We start from the raw sequence: 14829 nt of genomic DNA on the forward strand, positions 1-14829 counted from the left end.
GAAAATAGTTAGAAAAAAACTGAAAGGTGCAGCTGCAAAGGTTAAAAGTGTTCAACAGGCTTGGACATTGTTTAAAAATCCTAGAGGCGCAGTCCATATGTATTCCCCGCATTAAGAAAGGTGGAAGGAAGGCAAAACGATTACCGTCATGGTTAAAAGGTGAGGTGAAAGAGGCTATTTTAGCCAAAAAAACATCCTTCAAACATTGGAAGAAGGATCCATCTAAAGAAAATAGGATAAAACATAAGCATTGTCAAGTTAAGTGTAAAACATTGATAAGACAGGCGAAGAGAGAATTTGAAATGAAGTTGGCCATAGAGGCAAAAACTCATAATAAAAACTTTTTAAAATATATCCAAAGCAAGAAACCTGTGAGGGAGTCGGTTGGACCATTAGATGACAGAGGGGTTAAAGGGGCTCTTCGGGAAGATAAGGCCATTGCAGAAAGACTAAATGAATTCTTTGCCTCCGTGTTTACTAATGAGGATGTTGGGGAGATACCAGTTCCAGAGATGGTTTTCAGGGGTGATGACTCAGACGAACTGAACGAAATCACTGTGAACCTGGAAGATGTAGTAGGCCAGATTGACAAACTAAAGAGAAGCAAATCACCTGGACCGGATGGTATGCATCCTAGGGATCTGAAGGAACTCAAAAATGAAACTTCTGATCTATTAGTTAAAATTTGTAACCTATCATTAAAATCATGCATTGTACCTGAAGACTGGAGGGTGGCCAATGTAACCCCAATATTTAAAAAAGGCTCCAGGGGTGAACCGGGTAACTATAGACCAGTGAGCCTGACTTCAGTGCCGGGAAAAATAGTGGAAACTATTCTCAAGATCAAAATCGTAGAGCATATAGAAAGACATGATTTAATGGGACACAGTCAACATGGATTTACCCAAGGGAAGTCTTGCCTAACAAATCTGCTTCATTTTTTTGAAGGGGTTAATAAACATGTGGATAAAGGTGAACCAGTAGATATAGTGTATTTGGATTTTCAGAAGGCATTTGACAAAGTCTCTCATGTGAGGCTTCTACGAAAACTAAAAAGTCATGGGATAGGAGGCGATGTCCTTTCGTGGATTACAAACTGGTTAAAAGACAGGAAACAGAGAGTAGGATTAAATGGTCAATTTTCTCAGTGGAAAAGGGTAAACAGTGGAGTGCCTCAGGGATCTGTACTTGGACCGGTGCTTTTTAATATATATATAAATGACCTAGAAAGGAATACGACGAGTGAGGTTATCAAATTTGCGGATGATACAAAATTATTCAGAGTAGTTAAATCACAAGCGGATTGTGATACATTACAGGAGGACCTGGCAAGACTGGAAGATTGGGCATCCAAATGGCAAATGAAATTTAATGTGGACAAGTACAAGGTGTTGCATATAGGGAAAAATAACCCTTGCTGTAGTTACACGATGTTAGGTTCCATATTAGGAGCTACCACCCAGGAAAACGATCTAGGCATCATAGTGGATAATACTTTAAAATCGTCGGCTCAGTGTGCTGCAGCAGTCAAAAAAGCAAATAGAATGTTAGGAATTATTAGGAAGGGAATGGTTAATAGAACGGAAAATGTCATAATGCCTCTGTATTCTCTCCATGGTGAGACCGCACCTTGAATACTGTGTACAATTCTGGTCGCCGCATCTCAAAAAATATATAGTTGCGATGGAGAAGGTACAGAAAAGGGCAACCAAAATGATAAAGGGGATGGAACAGCTCCCCTGTGAGGAAAGGCTGAAGAGGTTAGGGCTATTCAGCTTGGAGAGGAGACGACTGAGTGGGGATATGATAGAGGTCTTTAAGATCATGAGAGGTCTTGAATGAGTAGATGTGACTCGGTTATTTACACTTTCGAATAATAGGACTAGGGGGCATTCCATGAAGTTAGCAAGTAACACATTTAAGACTAATCGGAGAAAATTATTTTTCACTCAACGCACAATAAAGCTTTTGGAATTTGTTGCCAGAGGAGGTGGTTAGTGCAGTTAGTGTAGCTGGGTTCAAAAAATGTTTGGATAAGTTCTTGGAGGAGAAGTCCATTAATGGCTATTAATCAATTATACTTAGGGAATAGCCACTGCTATTAATTGCATCAGTAGCATGGGTTCTTCTTAGTGCTTGGGTAATTGCCAGGTTCTTGTGGCCTGGTTTTGGCCTCTGTTGGAAACAGGATGCTGGGCTTGATGGACCCTTGGTCTGACCCAACATGGCAATTTCTTATGTTCTTATGTTCTTACTCCGCTCATTTGTCAATGATAGACAGGTCTACTGGTCCTCCCCGGCTACCCTGGGCAAAGTTCTCACACAACTTGCACACCTAGTCGGCGACTTGCGCCTCACCCTTCCAAGTAGTCTACGGGCAACAACCGGTTCCACCACTACCTATGCCACTCTCAGTGCCCTCTCCCATGGCTCAGCTCACCATGCAACAACACCGTTTCCTCTGGAACAGTATTCAAGACAACCTCCAGTAGGCAGTTGATGCAGCTAAGAAGGAGGCCAACAGACACCGCCGCCCAGATCCTCTCTTTCAGGTTGGAGATCGAGAATGGTTTACCCAGGGCAAGTCTTGCCTCACAAATCTGCTTCACTTTTTTGAAGGAGTTAATAAACATGTGGATAAAGGTGAACCGGTAGATATAGTATACTTGGATTTTCAGAAGGCGTTTGACAAAGTTCCTCATGAGAGGCTTCTAGGAAAAGTAAAAAGTCATGGGATAGGTGGCGATGTCCTTTCATGGATTGTAAACTGGCTAAAAGACAGGAAACAGAGAGTAGGATTAAATGGGCAATTTTCTCAGTGGAAGGGAGTGGACAGTGGAGTGCCACAGGGATCTGTATTGGGACCCTTACTGTTCAATATATTTATAAATGATCTGGAAAGAAATACGACGAGTGAGATAATCAAATTTGCAGATGACACAAAATTGTTCAGAGTAGCTAAATCACAAGCAGATTGTGATAAATTGCAGGAAGACCTTGTGAGACTGGAAAATTGGGCATCCAAATGGCAGATGAAATTTAATGTGGATAAGTGCAAGGTGATGCATATAGGGAAAAATAACCCATGCTATAATTACACAATGTTGGGTTCCATATTGGGTGCTACAACCCAAGAGAGAGATCTAGGTGTCATAGTGGATAACACATTGAAATCGTCGGTGCAGTGTGCTGCGGCAGTCAAAAAAGCAAACAGAATGTTGGGAATTATTAGAAAAGGAATGATGAATAAAACGGAAAATGTCATAATGCCTCTGTATCGCTCCATGGTGAGACCGCACCTTGAATACTGTGTACAATTCTGGTCGCCACATCTCAAAAAAGATATAATTGCGATGGAGAAGGTACTGAGAAGGGCTACCAAAATGATAAGGGGAATGGAACAACTCCCCTATGAGGAAAGACTAAAGAGGTTAGGACTTTTCAGCTTGGAGAAGAGACGACTGAGGGGGGATATGATAGAGGTGTTTAAAATCATGAGAGGTCTAGAACGGGTAGATGTGAATCGGTTATTTACTCTTTTGGATAGTAGAAAGACTAGGGGGCACTCCATGAAGTTAGCATGGGGCACATTTAAAACTAATCGGAGAAAGTTCTTTTTTACTCAACGCACAATTAAACTCTGGAATTTGTTGCCAGAGAATGTGGTTAGTGCAGTTAGTATAGCTGTGTTTAAAAAAGGATTGGATAAGTTCTTGGAGGAGAAGTCCATTACCTGCTATTAAGTTCACTTAGAGAATAGCCACTGCCATTAGCAATGGTTACATGGAATAGACTTAGTTTTTGGGTACTTGCCAGGTTCTTATGGCCTGGATTGGCCACTGTTGGAAACAGGATGCTGGGCTTGATGGACCCTTGGTCTGACCCAGTATGGCATTTTCTTATGTTCTTATGTTCTTAAGTACCTGCCACATCCGCCTCCAAGTACCCTCGATGAGGTTGGCTCCCAAGAACATTGGCACCTTCGCTGTTACTGAGCATCTAGGCGTGGTTATCTACTGCCTACTAGAAATATGAATTGGTACCGGACTCGTTTCCGGTATTGGGTTCATAGTAAAACTGCGGGAAATCTTTGTTCACGGTTCTGAACGCTTTTTTTTTTTTCGGCTGTCCAGAGCCAAAAAAAACAACACCTCGACCTTTTAAATCTCATTATTTAAAGTACCTGGTGGTCCAGCGGGGGTCCCGGGAGCAATGTCCCATTCTCAGGCCGTCGGTTGCCAGTAAACAAAATGGCGTCGATGGCCCTTTGCCCTTACCATGTGAAAGGGGCTATCAGTGCCATTGGCCGGCCCCTGTCACATGGTAGGAGCAATGGACGGCCGGCGCCATCTTTAAAAATGGCAGCCTTGCCTTCCTGATCCTGCATTCCAATCAGCATCCTGTTCCTATGTTCCTGCCTCTGTTCTTTTCCTGCTTCTGCCCTCAGACTGACTCCCCAGTTTTGGACTTCTGCCTGGTACTTCGTCTATGCTTGTCCTCCACTTGCGCTGACCTCCAGCTTGTCTCTTCATCCTGCCTGTCTGCTGCCTGTCCTGACCTCTGGCCTGTTCCTGGTTTCGTCTGTCTTCTACCTGCCTTGAACTTGCATGCCCGACGCCGTGTTGCCTTCTCCTTGGACTCCTTGATTTGAGAGATATGCACCTAGGTCCTGCCGGCCCCGACATCCAAGGGCTCAACCTGCGGGGAACATGGGCTGGTAAAAGTGAAGATCCAGTTGGGTCTTCTCTGCCTGCACCACCTCCCGACGATGAGGACCACTTGGGGCCTCCCCTTGGTGGTGGTATCAACCTTGTCTAAGCTCATTGGTGCACATACTGGATTCCAATGCCTAGGTCTGGAGGTCAGAGACCAGGCTGCAGAGATCCTGTTCTTTCTCCTTGTCTTCTTAAAATGATGTCTTCTTTAAATGAACTGCCATACATCAAAATGGCACCCTCCACTGAGGAGGAAGGCACTGGGGTTAAGTTAGTTCAGTGCATCACCAGTGACTAATGTCATTTTAAGAAGATAAGAAGAAAAAAGAGAACTCCCATGGCCTGGTCCCTGACCACCAGGCCAAGGCCTGAGCCTAAGCCAAAGCCTCAACGTCTAGATAGGGTCTCTAGGCTAGACCTCATCCTTGGTTCTGGTTCTCCAGTTCATGCCCTGGCATTAGGCCTGGGACTGAGCCTTGGACTAGGCCAAGACCCTGGCTTAGGGATTGCACCTCTTGCTGGGCTCCAACATTGGGCCTGGGCCTAGGAGTCAGGGCCAGGCTATGGTGTCAGAACCATGACAGATGCAGTAAGTGTGGTCAGAAAATTTCACATCCTTGGCAAACGTTTTTCTGACCCTGGGCCTTTGCTTGGGTCTCAGGGGCTATGCCATGGCCCCTGCTTTAGGCCTCAGCCTATCTCTTGGCTAAGGATGAACAGGTGATGTTTTTTTTTTTCTTTTTTTAAATGTAACATGTAAACCAACAAAATTTCATATTTTCTATCTTTTTGCTTTGAAAACATAATGAAAAGAAATAGGAATTATCATTATTTCCTATTTTGTTTCATACAAATGCACATCTCTATTACTGGATTAGGAATGGGAACTTGTGTGTTCATAAACCCAGAATGGTTCAAATTCAAGCAGGAAGACAGCAAATTCTGACTTGGATAAGGAGTGATTAACTTAGAAGTGGTCAAACGTCTGCAACTGCCAACTGGAATATTGCCTTAGTAGTATGGATAGGACTAACTGGGTAGACTAGATGAGCCAAATGGTTTTGTCTGCCACCATGTTACTGTGTTGCTGTCTTACTAAGACTGATGAATGTCCACTGACGCACAGCATGACAGGAAGGAGATTATGGATGTATAAACAGAATGCCAATCAAACCAATGGGCACTTTCTTAACAAACAATCTACCAAAAAAGACAAATAGATCTTTTTGCTACAGAAAACAAGAAGACCAAGAGAGTACAGGTTTTGTTATATAATATGCAATGCTAGATCCTTAAAGGGTGGCTTAAAGAAAAGCTTGGGCTTTAATCCAATAAATACATTGGAGATATGATTTGTTATTTCTGCACTTACATTAATGAATATATTAATAATTTGAATTTATATAGAGAGCATCTTTCATGGGCACAAACTTTTGCAGGGCTTTATGACTTCTTTTGCTCTTTAGAAGAGAGGACAATAAACCAATGCTACTATCATACCATCCCCTTTGAAATGATAACATATTCGGTAACAAAGTAGATGATTTTAGCATGCTCTATGAATTAGAAAAAGCATGTATGTTTTTCGTTTGTTTGTCTGCCTGTCTGTGGCAATGGCATCACATGTGGAAAGGGGAGGGCTAGTTGTCAGGCAAAAAAATGCTAAATGTAAGCATGATGGCAGCTGAAGCAGAAGGTCCATCCTAGAGATGTGAATCGGAACCGGAATCAGTTCGGATTCCGGTTCTGATTCACATGTGGGTTTTTTTCATTGGGCCCGATCGCAGTTTTATCGGCTGCGCCTGAGCCGATAAACAAAAAACCCACCCCAACCCTTTAAAACTAATACCTTAGCTTCCCCCACCCTCCCGACCCCCCCAAAACTTTTTACAGGTACCTGGTGGTCCAGTGGGGGTCCCTGGAGCGATCTCCCGCTCCCGGGCCGTTGGCTGCCACTAATCAAAATGGCGCCGATGGCGCTTTGCCCTTACCATGTGACAGGGTATCTGTGCCATTGGCCGGACCCTGTCACATGGAAGGAGCACTGGATGGCCCTCGCCATCTTGGCGCCATCATGGCATCACGATCAATATCGTGGGGTTTTCCTATCGTTTTGGGGGAGCCCCCGATTTCTGACGATTTTTAAAATATCGTCCGATATTTTCAATCGTCTGAAGCCTGATTCACATCCCTAGTCCGTCCTACTCTCTGAACTCATGGAGGAGCTGGACGCCATGAACGTGCAGCCCTTCCTCTATCGTTGCTGAGTGACGCCTGCTTCAGTGCCTCTCCTAAGGCTCCTGACCTCTGCTACTCGGTTGAATGCCAGGAGCTGGGCGAGACAGGTGGGGAGGTGGGAGAAAGTATGGAGGGAAGGGGAGAGAAAGCCAGGGGAAAAGTGAGGGGGAAAGATAGCAGGGGAAGAGTGCAGAGGGTGTGAGAGAGAGGGAATGGCTACAGGAGAAAGAGCCTGGGGGAGGGGGACAGTGGAGCACAGGGGAATGGAGAGGGTTTGAGAGAGTGAGGGAAGAGAATATGGGATAAAATACACACACAAGGCCTCCCCTCCACCTTAGAGCAATAGTAACAAACACCTAGAACAGTGATGGCCAATCTTTTGAGCTCAGTGAGTCAAAATTAATTTAAAAAATGAGCATAACTCGGGTGATGTGTCACTTCAAGAAAAATCCATAATTTTGTGATATTTGTAGCTCTAATTAATAACAAAAAGTTATAATTTTAATATATGTACTGTATTTATTAATAAAGCAAAAACAAATAATTCTTTACCTTACCTGCTTAGTGACTTTTTTGTTGCTGAATTTCATTGGCTAAATCTTCAATTAAAACACTCTCTCCCCCTCCACCCCCCGACACACACAAACTCTTACTCCCCTGGATTTTCTCATACACACTCATACTCTCACACTCACTGGCTCCCTCACACTCATGCTCTCACACTCACTGGCTCCCTCACATACACACAAACACACACACCCAGTCATTCTCTTTCTCTCTCTCTCTCTCTCACACACACACACACACAAACACACACACACACACTGAACCCCAGGCAGGCTCCCATTCATTTTCACACCATTCCCGCTCCATCCTCCAGGCAGGCACCAATTCATTCTCACACACACAGACCCCCAGGCAGGCACCCATGCATTCACACACATACACCCTCAGGCAGAGTCCCATTCATACACATGCACACACTAAAGGCAGACCCTCTCTCTTTTGCCAGCAACCTCGGAACCTCTCTCATTCCTCTGCTGCCACTGTCACTGCTGCCACATGGCTATTGGGGAGGTGCCGATTGCTGCAACTGACACTGAAGCCCATTCTGCTGCCTCCTCTGTGCAGGCCCCGTGAGCTTCCACTTTCTCCATGCTGATCTCATACATTGCAAGATACGCATAGAGAAATTGCTATTCTTGTACATTCTCAAAGATTACATGTGCCAAACACTAAAAAGTCATTTATTTTTTTTTTACCTTTGCTGTCTGATCTTAGTTTTCTAATTGGTTGGTCACAGGCTTTTTTTCCCCACCTTCCCTTTCTTATTTTTTTCGCCAATTCCTTTTATATTGTCTTTTCTGTTTCTTTTCTCTCCATCTTCTTCCCTCAAACACACAGTCAGGTTCTCATTCTCACATGCATTTCTCTCTCACACACACACTGGCTCTCACTGTCACATGCTCTCTCTCATACAATCATTCATACACACAGTCTCTCACTGGCACATGCTGTCTGACTCTCACAGACACAGGCTCTCTCTCTCCCCCACATGCTGTCTTGCTCAAGCACATGCTGTCTCTGCAAACATTCAGGTCCTCACTCACACACAATCTCTCAACTCATCTCATACACGCATACACACACACCCTCTACAGACCCTCAGCCTCTCTCTCACCTCTGGGCCTCCTCTTCACGGGTCGCCACAGGATGGGCTCTGCAGTGGCCCTAATCTTCTCGGGCCGCGGTGGCCCTGCTACCGGGCCTCTTCCTCTTCTCAGGCTGCTGCAACTTGGGATTCGCGGCCGCCCGTAAGTGCTGCTCCTCTTCTGCACGCACTAATGCTCCTCCTCCTTCCTGCCCATGCAGCTCCAGCAACGTTTACTTCCGGGGCCGCACAGGCAGGAATGAGGAGGAGCATCAGCGCATTTAAATGCGATCTTTTTCTTCGGGCCGTGCTGACATGAGCCTCACCAAGGCCCTACCTATTTGCCTGTCGCTGTGCCGCATGAGCCTCCCTGTGCCCGGGGGCATTGGGGGGTGGAGGGATCCGGAGGGTGGGGGGATACTAAAAAGCTAATTTTAAAGGGTCGGAGCAGCCGATAAAAAAAAATAAATTTCCCGATAGCCCACGAAACGCTGCGTTTGTCAGCAAAAATGTCTCGGCGTTTCACCTCTGACACGCGTGTCATAGATTAGCCATCACTGACCTAGAAGAACTGTACCACACGAACACTATCATTCAAAAAATGTTTTCCTTTCATATAATGTGCTTTCTAAAGTTGGCAAAGAAATACTCGACTTGTTATTTACTAATTTATCTATTGTATAAAATTAGTGTTACAACTTGTATTTGTAATAGATACTTATGCCAGGCTGCTTTTAGAAGCATGAGAAAGCTTCTGCAAAGCTAAATATGGGAAACCTGCAATTTCTAGTCTTCTTATATCAAAGGGAAATATGCCATGCTAAGTTTCTTGCAATGCTGTTTTCCCCTTTGTGGGTAACCAGAAAAAGTATTTGCTGTTGAAGTGCTGATCTCTTGCTGTGTGAGACTCTGGCTTCCTGCAAGGCCAACATCTCTCCTGCTCTGCGGAGCAACAGATATGGTAATAAAAAGCTGGTAAGCCTACACAATCCTTCTGAATATACAATGATTTACCTCAGTCAATTAGAGAAATTCTAGTGGCCCAGAGCTAGAGAGTTTCAATTCAGAATCTAAATCCAGTTTTCCACAGAGGTTATTGGAATATCTGATTGGCCCATTCAGCCTTTTTAAATTGAAGCAAATGCTAATTCTTTTATCAATCAATCTACCTACCTATCTATCTGTAGCAGACACTATGGTCACGCTACCAGTTATGTACTGGATTCTCAGAAGTCAGCCAGTTTAGTACAGGATGGAGATAAGGGGGAGGTTTCCATTCAAATGCAGATCCTCTCTTTGAGGGGTCTGGAATGGCCATCCTCTGATGTGCTAATATAGCAGTGCACTGGCTAGAGCTGGGCAGGCAGTCCCTTTAGCTTTGCAGAGCTCAGAGGTGGATAGGTGCTTATCTTTTGTTGTTTACAGGCCCAGTCAGAGGAGCCCTGCTTGGTGGTCCTGACCAGGGTCGGGGGGGGGGGGGGGGGGGTATCCTTCCAGTCCACTCCCTGTCTGGTTTGGATTTTTTCCCTCTGGATACGTTTTTTTGAAATTGAATGTTTTTAGTGGTAGGAGCCTTGTGGGAGCCTGTACACAACCTGGCCCCAGGGAATAGGGAACCCTGTGTCTGAGCCTGTGCAGGATAGGGAAGACCTTCCCCTGAAGGGGTGGTGACCTGCAGCAAGGATAAACCCTGCTGTTTTTCTCAGTTTTTGGAAGATCTGGTTTCAAAATCCAGGGGGAAGTCCGGCTGCCCTTCCTTCCTGATTGAAGCACAGCGAGTCCTGCTTCAGGGGACCCCTCCCTGCAGGCTTCAAAGAACAGAAGATAAAAAAAAACTGTATCAGAAGCAAAGAAGTCTGGGAAGTCAACTAATTGTGAGTAAAGGTAAAGCCTAACATCCTTGAAGACACCATCCAGTGTTTCCAAACCCCTAGAGAGAAACACTTTATCTCTCTGTGCAGAGACAGTAACTATGTATCTTTGACAGCTAGAAGGGGTGTTCTGGCCATTCAAAGGACACACTGCCTAGAGATGTGGAAATAGTCCAATTTGGCATGGGTTGGAGGACCCAAATCCCGAGATGGATTTTCCTGGAACTTCAGGGAAAATTTGTTGTTTGGGTTAGCACGGGGGGAAGGGGCACCTTTATTTAAAAAATAAAAAAAAACCCCACCCAACCCTTAAAATTTAGTTATTTACAACACCCCCACCCTCCAGACCCCCCCAAAACTTGCCTAAAATCCATAGTGGTACAGCGGGGGTCCCGGGAGTGATCTCCCACTCTCTAGCCGTCGGCAGCCAGTAAACAAAATGGCGCCTGTGGCCCTTTGCCCTTACTATGTGACAGGGGCTACCAGTGCCATTGGTCAGCCCCTGTAACATGGAAGGATCAATGGATGGCCAGCACCATTTTCTAAGATGGTGCCAGCCGTCCATTGCTCCTACCATGTGACAGGGGCCGACCAATGGCACGGTAGCCCCTATCACATGGTAAGGGCAAAGGGCCACCGGCGCCATTTTGTTTACTGGCTGCCAATGGCCCGAGAGCGGGAGATCGCTCCCGGGACCCCCCTGGACCACCACGGATTTTAGGCAAGTTTTGGGGGGGGGGGTCCGGAGGGTGGATGGGTTGTAAATAAGTACATTTTAAGGGTTGGGTGTTTGTTTGTTTATTCCGGCGAAAATTGCAGAGAAAAAATAAATGACCCAATGGAAAACTAAGTTTTCCACGGGTTGGCCGACCCGTAGCCTGACCTGAGATAAAAAAAATGAAGCACATCTCTAACCCTGCCCACCTGGTGCTCTATTTTTTCCAAGCCCTGGAGGGTAGAAGTTCCCCTGGCTCTGGCATCAGATATTCCTGCACAGATTGAGGAAAGGATAGTAACCATAAAAGACTTTGTGATGCTGTGGATTAATTTGCTGTGCCATCTTTCACACCTTTTCAACAGTAAAGATTTTATTTGGACACTAACGCAGTGGCTCCAGTGACTTTATTGGGCACATCCAGCATTCACTGGGAGATACAATTACCCCTCTCCCAGGGACAAGAGCAAGAACACGAGGTGTCACCTTTAGCACTCAGGGCCTTGGGAGTAATCTCCCCTCCCCCCTACTTGACAAAGGATCTAGGCCCTGGAAATAAGAGTCAGTGTTCAAGGTAGCATGGGAAGATTCTAGCCTCGAAGAGTAAACCAAATACTTTTATGGCCCTATCAGGTAGAATCTGCACCCGGTATGGGGTTACATATCTATCTATCTAGCTATTTATTATATATACACTTTACCTGAGAACTTGTAGTCACATTGGTTTTCAGCCTTTTATTTTGAATGGAACATTTTTTCACTCTCAGTTGCCTCTAACAAACTCCATTCAATGTTTTTATCATAAATAAAACATTAATCTGTGTTCCATTGTGCAGCACATGATAGAACGATGTTTTTAATAAAAGGAAGCAGTTAACTGTATGCATGTCCTACCTTTTCTCCCTTGAGACCAATTGGGCCTTGTAAACCAGGATCTCCTTTCAAACCCTGAGAGAAAGAAAATAAAAATATATTGAAATATAGCACCATACTAGATTAGTGCTTGAATTATTAACATTAAACTATTGAAGAAAAAAGATTTAGATGTGCAGTGCCCTCCAATTTCCATTCCATTGTTTGCCATAAATAAAAGGATAGAAACAAACTGGCAGTAAAGCGATAAGCAACATCTGTGCCATAGTGGGTACCAAAACATTAAATCTGCGAGTATTCTAAATACTGCATAACTGTGCAACTTCCATTCCTACTAAAATTACATCCATTTACCATCTGGAAGTAACATCATTTAGAATTATATGAGCTTTTAAGTACCCACTTTGGATTAAATTTGTGGATGTTGTAAATACCACTGAATTAGCTTTGATTTGGCCTTTATTAAGCCTGCCAAAAAAAAAAAAAATTCAAGAGTTAAATCAGAAATATTGTTGTTTGTCCATCTTGAAAGTCTAATGGGCTAAACATATGAATAAGAAAGAGGGAAAAATGATAAGGATTGTAAGCTTCCACTCTATTGTCTGTTCCCAGACTTTCATTCTTAATTCCTAAGTTATTATATGCTAAAGAAAATATAACCAGCAAGATGAGAGTATAGAATCAGCAGGTCTGATATGGTAAAGCATGTGTTCTCTGCATTGTTTTAAACATATACTATGGTTTTCATGTGCATTTGGGAATCAGTGATACATCAATTACCTTTAATAGAGGAAATGGTTTTGGTTGTTATATTATACAAATAGCACAGAACAAATGTCTAAAATATTACCATACCCCTAAAATGCAGTGTCACTCTACCTTTAACCTAGCCCCAGAAGAGGGAGCCTAAAGCATGCCATGAGACCTGCTAGTCCCCTCTTCAGAGTTTCAATTTTACCTTAGAATTCAACAACTTATTAATTCTGCTTTAGAATATAGTGCTTCGCCGGCCAAAGGAAGGTCCCTATGACTGGCTGAACTCATCCTGCATGCTCCCAAGTCCCGACTCAGCAAGGATGCCGCCATTCTCTGCCTGCCGGCACTGTTCCTATATGCATCAGCTGATGAAGGCTCCATGGCGAGAAAAGATTGTAGCAGCTCCTCCTGATGACATCATGTGCCTGGGTATTTAAAGCCCAGCCGCACTTCCCTTGATGCCTCAGCAACAGGTCCTCCTGTCATGCAGTGCATGTTGCTCATTGTCTTGTTTTGTTGTTTCCTTATATTGCCTCATTGTTTCCTAGCCTTGCCTTGTCTCATTGTGGCCTTACATCATTGTTGCCTTGCCTTGTTGTTCCCTTACCCACTCTTGCCTCGCAGTTGTCTTGCCTTATCCTGCCCAGCTTGCATCTTAGTCCCCAGTGACTTGTCTTTGTCTTGTCTTTCTGTCTCTGCCTGTCTCCTGGTTCAGACCTCTGCTATGGACATTGACCACTCTTTTGGACTGCTGCCTGCCCTGACCTCTGCCTTGACCCAGATTCTGTTTGCTCACTGCCTGTCCCAACCTTGGCCTGGACCTGGATACTGTTTGCTCACTGGCTGCCCCAACCTTAGCCTGGACCCAGATACTATCTGCTTGCTGACAGCCCTGATCTCTTCTCAAGACTTGACTTCATCTGACTGCTCCTTACAGGAATCTCACCTAAGCCCTGCTGGCCCTGAAATCCAAGGCGCAACCAGAGGGGAATGGGGCTAGTTTAGGTGAAGCTTTAGCTCCAGCCCTAGTAAGAGCAAGTCCACCAACTATCGGTGAGGGCCTAGTAGGTTTATCCCTACTACTGACAACCTGGCCGGAGCCCTCCTCTGAAGAACCCATTCAGCTCAACAAGGCCCAACTCACTGAGGAAGAAAAGCAGAGGCATCAGCGGCTCAGCCTCTGCCTCTATTGCACCACTCAGGGGCACTTTGCTGGCCACTGTCCTGAGAAGGTAGGAAAGTTGCAAGCATAGGATTGGTTGGAGAAGCAACCTTAGGCCAACCTTCATCCTTTCCTCAGTTTCTCATGCTAATTTGTCTCAACTTCCACAATATCAGGGTGCATACCGAGGCATTCCTGGACTTAGTTGCCGGAGACAATTTTATCAACAAAGCCTTGGTTTGCCAGTATGACTTTACCACAGCAACTCTCAGTAATCCTGTTACCATAATCCTCTGTTTATGGTGAACCCCTCCCTGGCTTACTGCCTTTGTTCATTCTACTGCTCACGCTTCAAATTAGGTTCTTGCACAAGGAAAGTATATCTTTCTATATACCATCTAGGACAGTCAATCCAATTATCCTCAGCCTACCTTGGCTGATGCTACATAATCCTATGATAGATTGGCAGAGTCTGCAGATTGTCTGCTGGGGGTCATCCTGCTAGCAACTGTTATGTCGGTGGATCCTTGAGCCAAAGCAGAGTTAGTGCCACCCAAAGGGTAGGGTCCTGAAGGTTCCTGCTGTCGGCAGGCAGAGGTAGGAAGATACAGAGGCTTAACAGGAACTTCACTACTACCAATCCTCATTCCCTGCAGGTTGAGCCCTTGGGTACTGGGACCGGCTAGACTTAGGTGCAAGCCTTGAGAAGTGTGGTATCCAAAGAAGGAGCAAGCAAAGAGGAGGACCAGGCAGGCTGAGGTCAGGGCAGGTAGCAGAACAGCAAACGTGAAGATGAAACGTGGTCAGGGCAGGCAGCAGAACAAGTGAAGTTGAGCGGAAATCCAAGG

General features: G+C 45.0%; 1 protein-coding gene across 5 annotated transcripts in view; it reads right to left on the reverse strand.

Moving 5' to 3' along the window:
• The window catches only part of COL19A1 (collagen type XIX alpha 1 chain), a 1176857-nt gene that overhangs the window by 758230 nt on the left and 403798 nt on the right, over positions 1-14829 (reverse strand). For all 5 annotated transcript variants that reach the window (XM_029595659.1, XM_029595658.1, XM_029595657.1 and 2 more), the window contains exon 14: positions 12085-12138. In XM_029595659.1, coding sequence (XP_029451519.1) covers positions 12085-12138 — 54 coding nt within the window. The remainder of the gene's footprint in view (positions 1-12084; positions 12139-14829) is intronic.

This window comes from Rhinatrema bivittatum, chromosome 3 (assembly GCF_901001135.1).
Source record: "Rhinatrema bivittatum chromosome 3, aRhiBiv1.1, whole genome shotgun sequence".
NCBI lineage: Eukaryota > Metazoa > Chordata > Amphibia > Gymnophiona > Rhinatrematidae > Rhinatrema > Rhinatrema bivittatum.